This window comes from Ctenocephalides felis, unplaced genomic scaffold (genome assembly GCF_003426905.1).
Source record: "Ctenocephalides felis isolate EL2017-DRISC unplaced genomic scaffold, ASM342690v1 CF-g0.4_SCAFFOLD_01170, whole genome shotgun sequence".
NCBI classification, from domain to species: Eukaryota; Metazoa; Arthropoda; class Insecta; order Siphonaptera; family Pulicidae; genus Ctenocephalides; species Ctenocephalides felis.
In genome coordinates this window covers 80,308,119-80,322,304 of record NW_020537324.1, presented here as the reverse complement: position 1 = coordinate 80,322,304, position 14,186 = coordinate 80,308,119, and the positions used below count along the sequence as shown (strand labels likewise).

The 14,186-nt window shown below is 29.7% G+C and overlaps 1 protein-coding gene across 1 annotated transcript; it reads right to left on the bottom strand.

The window, feature by feature from the left end:
• Positions 1-3,587: 3,587 nt before the first annotated feature.
• LOC113367740 lies at positions 3,588-9,467 on the bottom strand. Its single transcript, XM_026609321.1, has 4 exons — positions 9,439-9,467; positions 9,177-9,360; positions 5,539-6,423; positions 3,588-3,815 (listed from the first exon to the last, which is right to left on the bottom strand). The coding sequence occupies exons 1-4, from the start codon at positions 9,465-9,467 to the stop codon at positions 3,588-3,590; spliced, it is 1,326 nt and encodes a 441-aa protein (XP_026465106.1).
• Positions 9,468-14,186: the final 4,719 nt, after the last annotated feature.

The window sequence follows — 14,186 nt, the reverse complement described above, 5'->3', positions numbered from 1 at the left end:
TTTTTATAACAATAACTTCGCATAGGTAAGTTATAGTAATCGCAAAAAAATGGTAAATTAAAATTTGTATATATATTATTAATTTGTATTTTATAATTTTTATATATCAAAGCCTTCTGAACATTTCGGCATACCCTAGAAAAATTGGATCTATGTGTGTATGTTTGAATACACTTTCACGTCCACGATTTCCAAACCATTCTGAATGATATAAAAAATGAGGGTTTCGATTGCTATGAATAATAATTCACTAATAAAAAGTGCCAAAAGGACAATTTTTTAGAGAACGGAGCGTCCGATTTGAATGATTCGATGAATATATCACTTGTATTGGCATAGTGAAGATTAAATTTTGTTTATATTTCTATGGGTTCCGTGCCAATGTTCATCCGTTAGACTGCAATGCGACGCTTACGCGCTTCGATATTTCTTCTCTAAAATTGCCACGCAGCGCGATTGGATTGAAAAAAAGTTCAAAAAAATCAAAATATAAATAAATCATATTAACATAAAGTATTGTTTTCAGAAATTCAAAATTCTCAAAAATAACAAATTTTTAATTTTCAAACATAATTTTTTAAACTTTTTTAACTTCCCGTAGGGCAAGTTATAGTAATCGCAAAAAATCGAAAATGAAAATTTTTGCATTTCTCGACGTTTCATAGGTTTCTGAATATTTTGGCATACCTTAGAAAAATGGATGTATGTGTGTGTGTGTGTGGTGTGTGCGTGTGTGTATGTATGTGCGGATACAAATTTTCGTCGACGATTTCGGGAACACCGATCAACCGATTTGAATAATTCAAAAAACATTCGATTCGTATTGATAAGGAGACGTGCTGATTAGTTTTTGGCAAAGTCAGGTCTAGCCGTTCCGAAGATACGGGGCAAAAAGTGCCGAAAACGGTAATTCAGTTTTTAAGAGAACGGAGCGTCCGATTTAATAATTCAAAAAACATTTTACTTGTATTGACAGGTGAAGAACGGATCAAATTTTCATAAAGGCAAGTCTAACGGTTTCGGAGATTTAATAAAAAAAAGTAAAAAAATGCCATTTGGCGGTCAAAAATGATCATTAGACATATGCACATCAAATTATCAGATATTTATAGAGATTTTAACAATAAGTATGATTTTGGTTTACATTCCTATAGGTTCCGTACCAATGTTTACGCGTTAGACGTCGACGCGGCGCTATGCAGTTAAGCAGTACGATTGCTTTGAAAAAAAGTTTAGGTCTTTCACAATATGTGAAAATAAAGAAAACATTTTTTTTCAAAAAAAAAAAAAATTAAAAAAAAAAAATTAAAAAAAAAAATTTTTTTTAAAAAAGTATTTTTTTGTCTAATTGTTTGTCAAAAAATCTTATCTTTTCAAAATTTTTTTCAAAAATGTTAATCGTTTTTAAAATAATAATAATTTTTGGTACGGAAAGTTCCAGCAATTTGCCTTAAGGCACGATGCCTTAATTGCCTTAAGACAGAATTCCACTTACAGCTAGTTAAAAAATTTGATTATTTTGTACGGGATGTTCCAGCAATTTGCCTTAAGACACAATGCGATGCACCACTTGATATTACTACTAATCAGAAATGTCCATCGGCGCCCCGTCCAACAATTTGAACTTGACGATAAACCATACAATTTCAATTTCAAATAAATTCGCTCCAGATTCGAGTTTTAATAAACTGTTTGCTCTCGGCTTACCGTACTGTGACACTTCAATGGAGACTCCGTCACCCTATGTTGACGAACTGTTGACGGTTGACGGTTGACGGCTTGTGTTTTTATGTTAACAATATGTACGGTCGGTTAATACGTCACCAGCCGCGGAGAGGAGACGACAATATTTTGTTTGATTTCACATTATTTACATCAATCGGTACAAAAAACGTTACAAAATTTGTCACTCGATTTTAAAGACGAACTATCATATATACAATTGCGCCTCAGGACGCCTAAGCATGCTAGGACTCCTAACATGCACATATTAGATGAATAAGAAATAAGTTATATTTTGTAAAGAACATGGTACGAAATTTTAAATGTTGGAGAGCAAACGAAATTTAAAAAAAATCGAATATATTTACTTAACGTCCCGTAAGATAAGTCTTAGTATCGCAAAAAAATCGAATATAATTATTTTTCAAGCATTTCTTTATGTTTCAAAAACTCCTGAACATTTTGGCATACTTTAGAAAAAATGAATATTTGTGTGTGTGTGTGTTTTGTGAGGATACAATTTTTCGTCTACGATTCCGAGAGCACGGAGGAACCGATTTGAATGATTCAAATAAACATTCATTCCTATACATGGGGAGACTTGCTAATTAGTTTTTGGCAAAGGCAGGCTGGCCGTTTCGAAGATACGAGGCAAAAAAGACAAAAACAGTAATTCAGTTTTTGAGAGAACGGAGCGCCCGAATTGAACAATTCAAATAAAATTTTATTTGTATTGACTAAATGAAGAATTGTTTACATTTTGGGAAAGGCAGATCTAGCGATCATGGACTCTCAATGTAAAAAAAATGTTGAAAAATGACATTTCTCGGTCAAAAATATTTCTTAGACATATGCACATCAAATTATCGGATATTTTATCGAGATTTTATAATAATGTGTGCACATTTTGTGTCAATTTTTTTGGGTTCCGTACCAAAATTTTTAATTTTGAAAAATTCATTTATATGGTTCAAACAATTGTCCAAGACATTTTTGACAGTATAGAATTTTGTATGATTGAAAAAACCTTCGGTTCGTACTCGATCGCGAGGCGTTTTTGCAAAAGGCACGTCTTGCTGTTTCGGAGGTATGAAGCGCAAAGGGTGTAAAAATGTTTATGCAATTTTTGAGAAAACGGGTCATCCGATTAGATTAATTCCATAAACCTTCTGCTTGTGTAGACGGTGTGCAAAAAATGCTTTTACAAAAAATTTCGTAACTTTAAAAATTTTCAAAAAAAAATTAAATTTTCAAAGAAAATTTAAGTTACGAAAAATTCAAATTATCAAAATTTTTCATCATTTTCAAAAGAAAAATCTAAATTTTGAGAAATTTCGAAAAATATCAATATTAAAATAAAACGATTTATTGAGATTGAGAAAAATTGAGATAATTTCAAAATTAAACAAAAATCGAATCGAAATTTCAAAAAATTTAAATTTTGAGAAATTTCGAAAAATATCAAAATTTAAAAAATTTATTTCTTACAAAAAATTGAGAATATTTCGAAATTTTCAAAAATTTCTAAATTCTCAAAAAAATTTAAAAAAATCGTTTTTTTTCAAAAATTCCAAAAATTTTCGATCTCTATAATTTATAATTTTTATAATTTCAAAATTACACAAAAAAATCAAATTAAAAAATATTGAACAAATTTCTTGTAAAGATACACACAAGTTGTTTGTAGAATACGCTCGTCCCCAATTTAATAAATAAATTTAATAAAGCACTTATAAATTTACAGTATGCATTTATAATAATCTGTTTAAAATTATTTAAAACAATTCTTGATTATTTTCATTCTACGGAAAGTTCCAGAAATTTGCCTTCAGGCACGATGCCATGCACCACTAGTTTGTGTCTATTTACCTTAGAACGTGTACATCTCTAGCCATGGCCGTTTGCGTCCTGTGCAAATGTATCAATTCAGGTTTGGATGATCTAATAAAAACTTCCTCTTTGCACCAGGTCGCCTTCCTCCATTCCAAAATGCTGTCTCTTTGTTTTAGGAAAGGCTTGTCTTCGATGAATAGACAACTGATGTGGATGGTTGGACAGTTTAGGAAGTCAGATGAAGGATCTATCGGCTCTAGCTGAAATAAAAGACAATTGGTAAAAATTGGATTGTTAAAACTCTTATCTTATATGTCAAAATGGAGCTCTCGATCAAATGATTCGGTAAAACTCGAAAACGGCTAAACCGATTTGGCCAGTCTTAGTCTTGAAAAATTCGTGATAATCAGTAGGTTGTCGGAAAGGTGAGAAATTATTTCAAAATCGCGTACAAACTTTACATTTTTAATTTGAAAATTTTTGTAGAAGCGCAATTTAAATAAAACAATGGACGGTGGCTAATACGTCAAATGTCAAACGTTTTTGACAGACTATGTTCAATTACGTTTAATAGGATGTTTTACGTGAATATTATTTAATTATGTTTAAATTGTAGTAAGTAGTTTTGTTTGTAGTTTTATTCATATACAAAAACGTTAGGAAACGGGCCGCAAGTGTTACTAGAGACTGAAAATATCAACTTTTTGAAATGTGAAATGTGAAATAAAATGTTAATATGAAAATGCACTTTTTGGCATATTTTTCTTAAACACGGTGCTCTGAAAGATCTCATTTGTATAATTATATACTCATAGGTATTTATAAAACATTTTCTAGGTTTTATTATTTTATATTTATGTTATTTAAATTCAGAACCCAAATTTGGTATCGATCAGATGGACATTTTGTCGAATAACATTTTCCCAGTTATAATTTCCCAGAATTTGTCGAAGAATAGATAGTAATTTATGAAGGTCCGGGGTTAAAAAGCTCCACCACCCATGTGTCAAAAATCAATAAAGTTAAGCATTGTTTAACAACAATATTTGAAAGTAGAGGAAAAAAGATGTATAACCAGCTATAACCTTGATTTGAAAACGGTAATTTTTGAAATGGGGGAGATAAACGGCAATCTTTGAAAATCCATAATAATAGTATTTTCTTCCGTTGGTAGTTTTTTAGCATTAGTTAAAAATGTTATAATTATTTTGTAAAATACCTTTAAAATGAAAATAAGACATTAAACCTGTTTTTCACCTGGCCGTTCCAAGTTACCCCGCCTATAGGGTAAAAAGGTCTAGATAACAAATTTTTAAAAGACAGCAAAAAAGCACATTTCTACAATGATGAAGTAGCTGGCAGTTTTACTGAACGTAGTCAGATAATTGTTCGTTTGAAATGTGTTATTTGTTGTGATATAATTGGTTTGATTTTTATAATATAATTAATATTTGCTCAAAGTCAAATTGGAGCTTTGTGCTTCGGCCTGCTCTGCATATATACTTTTTATTAAATTTACTTTAATTCATTTTTCAAAAAGCAGGTTAAAGAAGAAATACTTAATTTATTTTCTATCTCTCCTCGCAGAAATTTAAAAATTTTGTATAAGCTCAGTAGTATTATGTATAATTATACACAAAATCCAGAATCCAAAAAAAAACTAAAAAAACTTCAAACGTAATCAATAAGTCGAAAGACCAAGAAAGACTTTGATTGGATTATACCATATTTTCTATAGAAAGCGTATAAAACTTCCAGTTTGAATGTATTGACAAAATATAGCCAAACTAATGGGGTTTATTGTTTTTATAATAACCTCATTGTATATTGCATTCAAACAACACATCCTTATACACTAAAAGTATTAATATTTTTGATTCTATAGAAATTGTTTAGAATATACCTTACTTAGCAAAACAACGTTTGCCGGGTCAGCTAGTATAACAATAGTTTATATAGTCAATAAATAGTTTTTTATCTCACCTGAGACAACATTACAGGAACATTGCAGTTTTTCCTGACCTTTCCCAGACCATCCTTGTCCTCAAGTTGCCTTTTAGACCAACGTCCCAAGCTCACCAGATCATCAATCGCATCCAAGAACTCCTGATTATGATCATCAGGCTGCACCTCGTCCACCAAAGATTGTCTATTAACATGTCTACGTTTCTCCAAAGTACTCGTCGCCGATTTCATATCAACTTCAGACAACCTTTTACCGACTTTATCATTAGGCGCATTGGTGCCACACCTGGACACCAAGTTTGGCACGTTCTTTCTGGTTTTGATGTCGATGGAATCTGTTATGGAGTACGTATCGTTTTCCTTGGCAGACCAGCGATCGGAATTTGATTCATTTTCTATAATATCTGATAAATCTCGTTTTGTGACATCAACAGAACGTTCTGTATAAGGCAAGGCGTATTCCACGACATCACCATGTTTATTGACAACGTACTGGTAAGTATCTTCCGTCGACTGGTAAGGCAAAGAGTTTTCCCGTTGCAAAAATGCATCAGGCACTTGGTCATCGACATCTCCGTTTGTTGGTGACTCTAAAATATTTTTATTCACCATGTCCTTTCTGGATTTTCGCCTTTGGCTTTTATTAAAACTTCTGTTGAACGTCATGTCGATCCTGGCAAGTTCCCTCGATTTTTTAACAGGATCTGTTTGGGACCTATCGGTGACGTAGATGTTTTCGGCATGTTTGCTTCGATTTTGAGGCGTTGAGAAATTGATGTCGTTGATTTCTAAATGCTTATACTGCATGTGATGGTTGTCCAAGGAATAACGGATTTGTTTGGAAGGTTCTGATTGTGGTGTGAAGTCTGCTTGACTTGTACGTCTGACATTTGGAGTTTTATCCTGGAAATAGAAAAAATTAGTAGTATCTAATAAAATAGTAATAACTTCCCGCAGGATAGTTATAGTAATGGGTCGAAAATCGAAAATGAAATTTTTTGCATTTCTCGACGTTTTGAAGGTTTCTGAACATTTTACTGGCGTACCTAAAAAAAAAAATGGATGTGTGTGTATGTGTGGTTTTCATCCACATTTTTTGGTCCACGTTTTCGTGCGCACGGATCAACCGATTTGAATGGTTTAAAAAACATTCGATCCCTATTTATAGGGAGATGTGCTGATTAGTTTTTGGCAAAGGCAGGTCCGGCAGTTACGGAGATGCGGAGCAAAGAGTGCAAAAAATGGTAGTTTTTGAGTGAACTAAGCGTCCGATTTGAATGATCTAAATTAAACTTTCTGTTTGTATTGACAAAACAATTGCTTTTGAAGATAAAAAATTATTACACCTTTTTTTATTTTTCATAAAATATTTTCAACTTCCCGTAGGGCAAATGAAATTTTTATATATCTTTACGTTTCAAAACCTTCTGAACACATTGGCATACCTTAGAAGAAATGGATGTATGTGTGTGTGTGCGTGTGTGTGCGTGTGTGTGTGTGTGTTCGGATACAAATTTTCGTCGACGATTTGATGAAGCGATTTGAATAATTAAAAAAACATTCGATTCGTATTAATAAGGAGACGTGTTGATCAGTTTTTGGCAAAGGCAGGTCTAGCCGTTCCGAAGATATGGGGCAAAAAGTGCCAAAAACGGTAACTCAGTTTTTAAAAGAACGGAGCGTCCGATTTGAATAATTCAAAGAACATTTTACTTGTATTGAGAAGATGAAGATCTGATCAAATTTTCATGAAGGCATGTCTAGTGGTTTCGGAGATCTAGTAAAAAAAGTAAAAAAAGCTATTTGGCGGGTCAAAAATGATCATAGACATATGCACATCAAATTATCAGAAATTTTATAGAGATTTTAACAAAAAGAATAAATTTTGTTTACATTACTATGAGTTCCGTACCAATGTTTATCCGTTAGACGGCGACGCGGCGCATACGCGCTTCGATATTTCGTCTCTATGCAGTTAAAGCAGTACGATTGCTTTGAAAAAATGCTCTAAATTTCCAAAATATTTCAAAATAAAATTTTCTTCAAAAATTGTTTTTTTTTTAAAAAAAAAAGGAAATTTTTGTCAAAAATTTATAGTTTCTCAAAAATCTAATTTTTTCGAAGTAAATTGTTTTCAAAAATATTCGTTTTTAAAATAATAATAATAATTGATACGGGAAGTTCCAGCAATTTGCCTTAAGGCACGATGCCTTGCGCCCCACTAGTTGTAATTTTGGATTAAAAATTCAAAAAATTACCCTATTTAAGCACAGTCTAAGCGCCACTCTGGTACAAATGTTTACCCAAGTGCGTTTAGACTGTTTATGTTCTGGAGAACTTTTCCAATTTTGTGAGAAAACTATTGAAAAATGTGAAAATGCCGCCAAGCTAAGCACAGTATAAGTGAAAATGTCGCACAGAATTATTTGCAAATGCATATTAGACTGTGACTATACGGCAGCACTTTTTCAATTTTGTGTAACTATTTTTTTAACTTCCAGTAGGGTAAGTTATAGTAATCGCAAAAAAATCGAAAATGAAAATTTTTATATATCTTTACGTTTCAGAGGTTTCTGAACATTTTGGCATACCTTAGAAAAAATGGATGTATGTGTATGTGTATGTGTGTGTGTGCATGTGTGTGCGTGTGTGTGTGCGGATACAAATTTTCGTCGACGATTTCGGAAACACGGTTCAACCGATTTCGATTATTCAAAAAACATTCGATTACTGTTGATAAGGAGACGTGCTGATTAGTTTTTGGCGAAGGCAGGTCTAGCCATTCCGAAGATACGGGGCAAAAAGTGCCACGAACGGTAACTCAGTTTTTAAGAGAACGAAGCGTCCGATTTGAATAATTCACATTTTACTTGTATTAAAAAGATGAAGAACTGATCAAATTTTCATGAAGGCAGGTCTAGCGGTTTCGGAGATCTAACGAAAAAAGTAAAAAAAAATGCCATTTGGCGGTCAAAAATGATCACTAGACATATGCACATTAAATTATCAGATATTTTATAGAGTAAGTATAAATTTTGCTTACATTCCTATCGATTCTGTACCAATGTTTATCCGTTAGACGGCGATGCGGCGCTTACGCGCTGCAATATTTTGTCTCTATGCAGTTAAAGCAGTACGATTGCTTTGAAAAAAAGTTCAAAATTTCCAAAATATTTCAAAATAAAGAGAAAAAGTTTTCAAAAAAAAAGTAATTTTTTGTCCAGTTTATAGTTTCTCAAAAACCTAATGTTTTCGAAGTAATTTTTTTTCAAAAATGTGATTCGTTTTTCGTTACTCGTTCTTAAAAAAATAATAATTTTTGATACGGGCAGTTCCAGCAATTTGCCTTAAGGCACGATGCCATGCGCTCCACTAGTTTTTTTTTAAATTGAATTCGGAATGAAATGACGATTGTTAATGCTCTGGAGATAATTTGATTGATTTATGATTTACATTTGATTTGCTCAGATATAACAAACAAGATAGCAAAAATAATGAAAGTTACAACAGCATTTGTAACAATATATTGAAAACGTTTAAAATTTCTCGAATTTTTCATTACGGCACGGGAAGTTGCAGCAATTTTATCTTAAGGCACGATGCCATACACCACTAGTTCATCTATCCCTTTACCCCTTTATGCCCTGGTCACTTACCCCCTGGTCGTTTTTCAATCCGACTTGACTGGACCTCCATTCGTTGAATTTCGACAGCTTTCTCAAATAGTCTTCGTCTCTGCTGAAAGCGTTTAAATTTCCATTCTGTTTGTTCTGCGGTGAATTAATTTGTTCGAAGCCCAAACTGCTTTTACTTCTTTCGCGGCTGCCGGACCTCAATTCGCTGCAAGATACCACAAAAATCAGAAATTACCACAAAATAGATAATAGTAGATAGGTAATTGGTTGTGGGTTTATTTACAGGCATTTTGCACTTAGCATGGTACCCATAATTAATGGATTATTTTGAATTTAACAGTTGGAAAGATGATTGTTGGAGTCCAGAGGTATGGTTGATGGTTATAGACATTTTGGAACTGTCATAAAAAAGTGGAAACAAAAATTGGAATTTGTAGTATTTGTGGATGGGTTATGTTTACGCATTTAATTTCGAGTAATATATATTTATATATATTTATTTATTTATATAACAATACATTTTTTATAATTTTTATTTTTTTATAAAAACAATAAAAAAAACTAAATGTCATTTAATTATATTGAAAATTCAAAAATGTCAAAATAAATTATGACACGTTTAAGTGGCATCTTGCTTTGAAATAATCGACTTAATCAATATTGTTAGAGATAGATAAATTTTTCAAAAGTGTTTGCTAACAAAAAACTTTAGATCATTTTCTTTATCGTAATTCATATTTTTATTAACGTCCCGTAGGACATGTTATAGTAATCGCAAAAAAATCGAAAATGAAAATTTTTATATATCTTTACGTTTCAGAGGTTTCTGAACATTTTGGCATACCTTAGAAAAAATGGATGTGGCAACACGGATGAAGCGATTTGAATAATTCAAAAAACATTCGATTCGCATTGATAAGGAGACGTGCTGATTAGTTTTTGGCAAAGGCAGGTCTAGCCGTTCCGAAGATACGGGGCAAAAAGTGCCAAAAATGGTAACTCAGTTTTTAAGAGAACGGAGCGTCCGATTTGAATAATTCAAAAAACATTTTACTTGTATTACCAAGATGAAAACTGGTCAAATTTTCATGAAGGCAGTTCTAGCAGTTTCGGAGATTTAGTAAAAAACAGTAAAAAAATGCCATTTGGCGTCAAAAATGATTATTAGACATTTGCACATCAAATTATGATTTATTTTAGAGATTTTAACAATAAGTATAAATTTTGTTAACATTCCTATGGGTTCCGTACCAATGCTTATTCGGTAGACGACGGCGCGGCGCTTACGCGCTTCGATATTTCGTATCTATGCAGTTAAAGCAGTACGATTGCTTTGAAAAAAAGTTCAGAATTTCCAAAATATTTCAAAATACACTTTTCTTCATAAAAATCTTTTTTTTTACAAAAAAAAGTAGATTTTTGTCAAAAATTTATAGTTTCTCAAAAATCTAATTTTTCAGAGTAATTTTTAATAAAAAAAATGTTAATCTTTTAAAAAAAAAATTTTTTTGGTACGGAAAGTTCCAGCAATTTGCTTTAAGGCACGATGCCATGCGCCCCACTAGTATTTATATGTAATACTTTATATTTATATTTTTTATATTTTTATGTAATAATCTATATTTGTATTTGTATTTATATTTACATCTATATTTATATAAAATCTATGTGAAATAGTGCTTTTATAAATATTTACTTTATACCCAAAAATTAATCCCATGATAAATTAAATTGCTAAATATTAGTTGTATTTTTATAAACATTTTTAAAATTAGAAATTTGTAAACTATATCGATTTTAGTTTTATTGATTTTTGATTTTATTTTCATTCATTACACTTTTTGAACTTTAAAACAAAATTCGTTCGTGCAATTTTTAACTTTTTAACAAAAAAAAATCCCTCCCAACTAATTTTATAATATTGGTGACAAAAAAAAAATTTATTGTGCGCTATATACTTATATACAATCCAATAAAATAAAATTGTAAAGTTGATTGAAAAAAAAAGAAAATCTGTATTTTTTTCTATAACAATTTCATATAATAAGGTTTTAGTTCGTCCCTGTAAAGTGTCGCAAAATATTTAGGTAGATTCCCTTTTATATTCAGAGGTATAAAACAAGTTGCAAAATATTAACAAAGGGATTATAAAGCTTGTTTGATACAAAAACTAACTGTGAATTCGCATTTCAATATAAAAAGGTCGATCAGGTTTAGGTAATAAATAAACCTAACGACTATTTAATTCTTAGAAAATTCACCCTTGGCAAATTTATGCAAAATTATTTCTAGAAATTGTAATATAAAATTTACATAATATTTTTGATGTTTTTAAAAACCAGCTTCCAAAAGATGATTATAAAAAGTAAAAGTCCTATATTAAAAATTACAAGTTATCATTTAAATATAAATGAATACTCGTACAAAAAAAATATTTCTCATAACATTTGGATTGCTTAAAAAATTGAGTTGGAAATTAACTTTACTTGGTATTTTTTTAATTGAAAGAACAAAATTGAGATACAATCAAAAATTTACAAACAGCAAATTAATATTAATATAATGTACCATCTAAAATACATAAATAAACTATCAAATAAAATATTATTAGAATATAAACAAGAATTGTAAAATTTTTTTAATACTTTTATATTCAGTAAAAGTTATTTAAATTATGCATAAAATTAGCATAAGCCTCACCAGTTAATATAAAAAAAACATTTAAATTAAGATAATTAAAATATCAAATTTTTTTTCCTTCTGCACTGTATTTAATTTAGTACAGGAAACTAAACACAATCAAAATGTTTTATTATGGCAACAATGTTTTTTTCCTGCCAAACAATAAATGGGATAGGCCTGTGCATTTGGCTTTTGATCACAAAAAATCGATACGATTAGTTAATTTATCGATACACAATGATAAATGATGAATAAATGAAAGCGGCGGATATATTATATGTAGAAAAAAATGTTACGACAACGGAAGAAAAGGCAGTTAAAAAAGTAATTTGTAAAATATATTACGAGTAGATTGGATTATATTTTTATTTAGTTTTAATAGCAACATTTTATTTGTTGTTAAATAATTTTGCAGGAGCTCTAAATTATGTAATCCAATATTTTTAGTTTTTATTTCATACATACATACCTTGGAAAAAATGTGTGTATGCGTGCGTGTGTGTGTGTGTGTGTGTTTACCTATGTGCGGATACGATTTTGGGAACACGGATCGACCGATTTGAATAATTCAAAGAACATTCCGTTCCTAATGATAAGGAGATGTGTTGATATTTTTTTGGGAAAGGCAGGTCTAGCCGTTCCGAAGATACTAGGCAAAAAGTGGTTTTTAAGAGAACGGAAAGTCCAATTTCAAAAATTCTAAAAACATTTTACTCGTATTAACAAGATGAAGTACTGATCAAATTTTTATGAAGGCAGGTCTAACGGTTTCGGAGATCTAGTAAAAAAAGTAAAAAAAATGCCATCTGGGCAAAAGTTCAGAATTTCCAAATTATTTCAAAATAAATTTTTCTTCAAAAAGTCTTTTTTTTTTCAAATCAAAGTAAATTTTTGTCAAAAATTTATAGTTTCTCAAAAATCTAATTTTTCAGAATAATTTTTTTGCAAAAATGTTAATCGTTTTTGAAAAAAATAATAATTTTTGGTACGAGAAGTTCCAGCAATTTGCCTTAAAGCAAGATGCCATGCGCCACTAGTTTGATATTGCATTTGAAATGCTTTAATCTTATGAAAATTATCTAAATATGAAAGTCTATGAAAAACATATAATGTTTATATTGAAAGGCATAATATTTGATAAGAGATTCAAAAACACATTACTCACTTATTATGGTTCTAATTATTCTAAATCGAATTAAAAACAAAGACTAATTATAGCAAACACTTTAGGAAAAAAATATTATTGGAGTTGTTTTAACGTTATAATTATAATAAGTATTTATAACTATTTTTGTCATGAAATATTTTTTTTAGTTTGAATATTTATACAAATCTGTAAATAATAAATTCGAGTAAAAATCAGCATAGGTTCCTTTTGATTTTGTTGGACAAATTTTTACTTTTAAACAATAATTTTAACAAAAATATTTTTGGTTTAAAATAAATAAAAATTAAATGTATAAATAATAAATTTCATTATAAACCGGTTTTATGTTTCTTCGAACAAAAATTCCATAAATATATATAACTCATTTCAGATTGATTTTTAGTTCACAACTGTCAAAATTTATAGAAACGTTTAAAATTTTAATATTTTCAATATAAATTAAGATTTCTAATATATCCTATAACATAAATTGGATATAAATGCACAAGGTGAACAAATCAAATTTAAAATCGGTTCAGCAGTTTAGGAGACTATTCTAGTCAACGTGACCCAAACCTTAGATATGAATATATTTAAACAATTTATATATAAATTTATTTTATCCAGGGCTTTGAACTCGTCTCTGTCATCAGACAGAATCCGTTACATAATAATCAGCAGCAATTTTATTTAACAATGAATTTTATTTAACAAGCGCATTTATTCCACAATTGTTGTAAAAATAATGAATAATTAAAAAAAAGAATAATTAAGAAAAATGCATGCGACGAGGTTTAAATGAATGTTTACAATGGATAGTTTATAACTATATCTTATATTCTCAATTTATACTAATTAAATTAAACATTCAAAATTAAACTGAGAAGTTAATAATTTTCGATCAAATAAATATTCAAAATATCTAAATAATTCAAAATTTAACTAAAAAAATTTAATTTTAGAAATTCTTAAATTAATTAAAAACTTAGAAACAAAATTTAGATTTTGGATTTAAATCTTAAATTTAATTGATAAAAAATTAAAAAATTCTTGTAATTTAAGATTTAAATTCCCAAAATCTAAATTTCGTTCTAAATTTTAATTAAGAATTTGTAAATTATACTTTCTAGACCAATTAAATTTTGAATTATTTAGATATTTTGTATGTTTATTTTATCTAAAATTATTAAGCATCATAAACT

What these genes read in the sequence shown, in the direction of transcription:
- LOC113367740 (XM_026609321.1), bottom strand. Translation starts at nt 9,467, where the DNA reads ATGGGTACCATGCTAAGTGCAAAATGCCT. An exon ending in ATGCTAAGTGCAAAATGCCT is followed by an intron (nt 9,361 to 9,438) that starts GTAAATAAACCC and finishes GGTATCTTGCAG; the next exon opens with CGAATTGAGGTCCGGCAGCC. An exon ending in GATTGAAAAACGACCAGGGG is followed by an intron (nt 6,424 to 9,176) that starts GTAAGTGACCAG and finishes TTCTATTTCCAG; the next exon opens with GATAAAACTCCAAATGTCAG.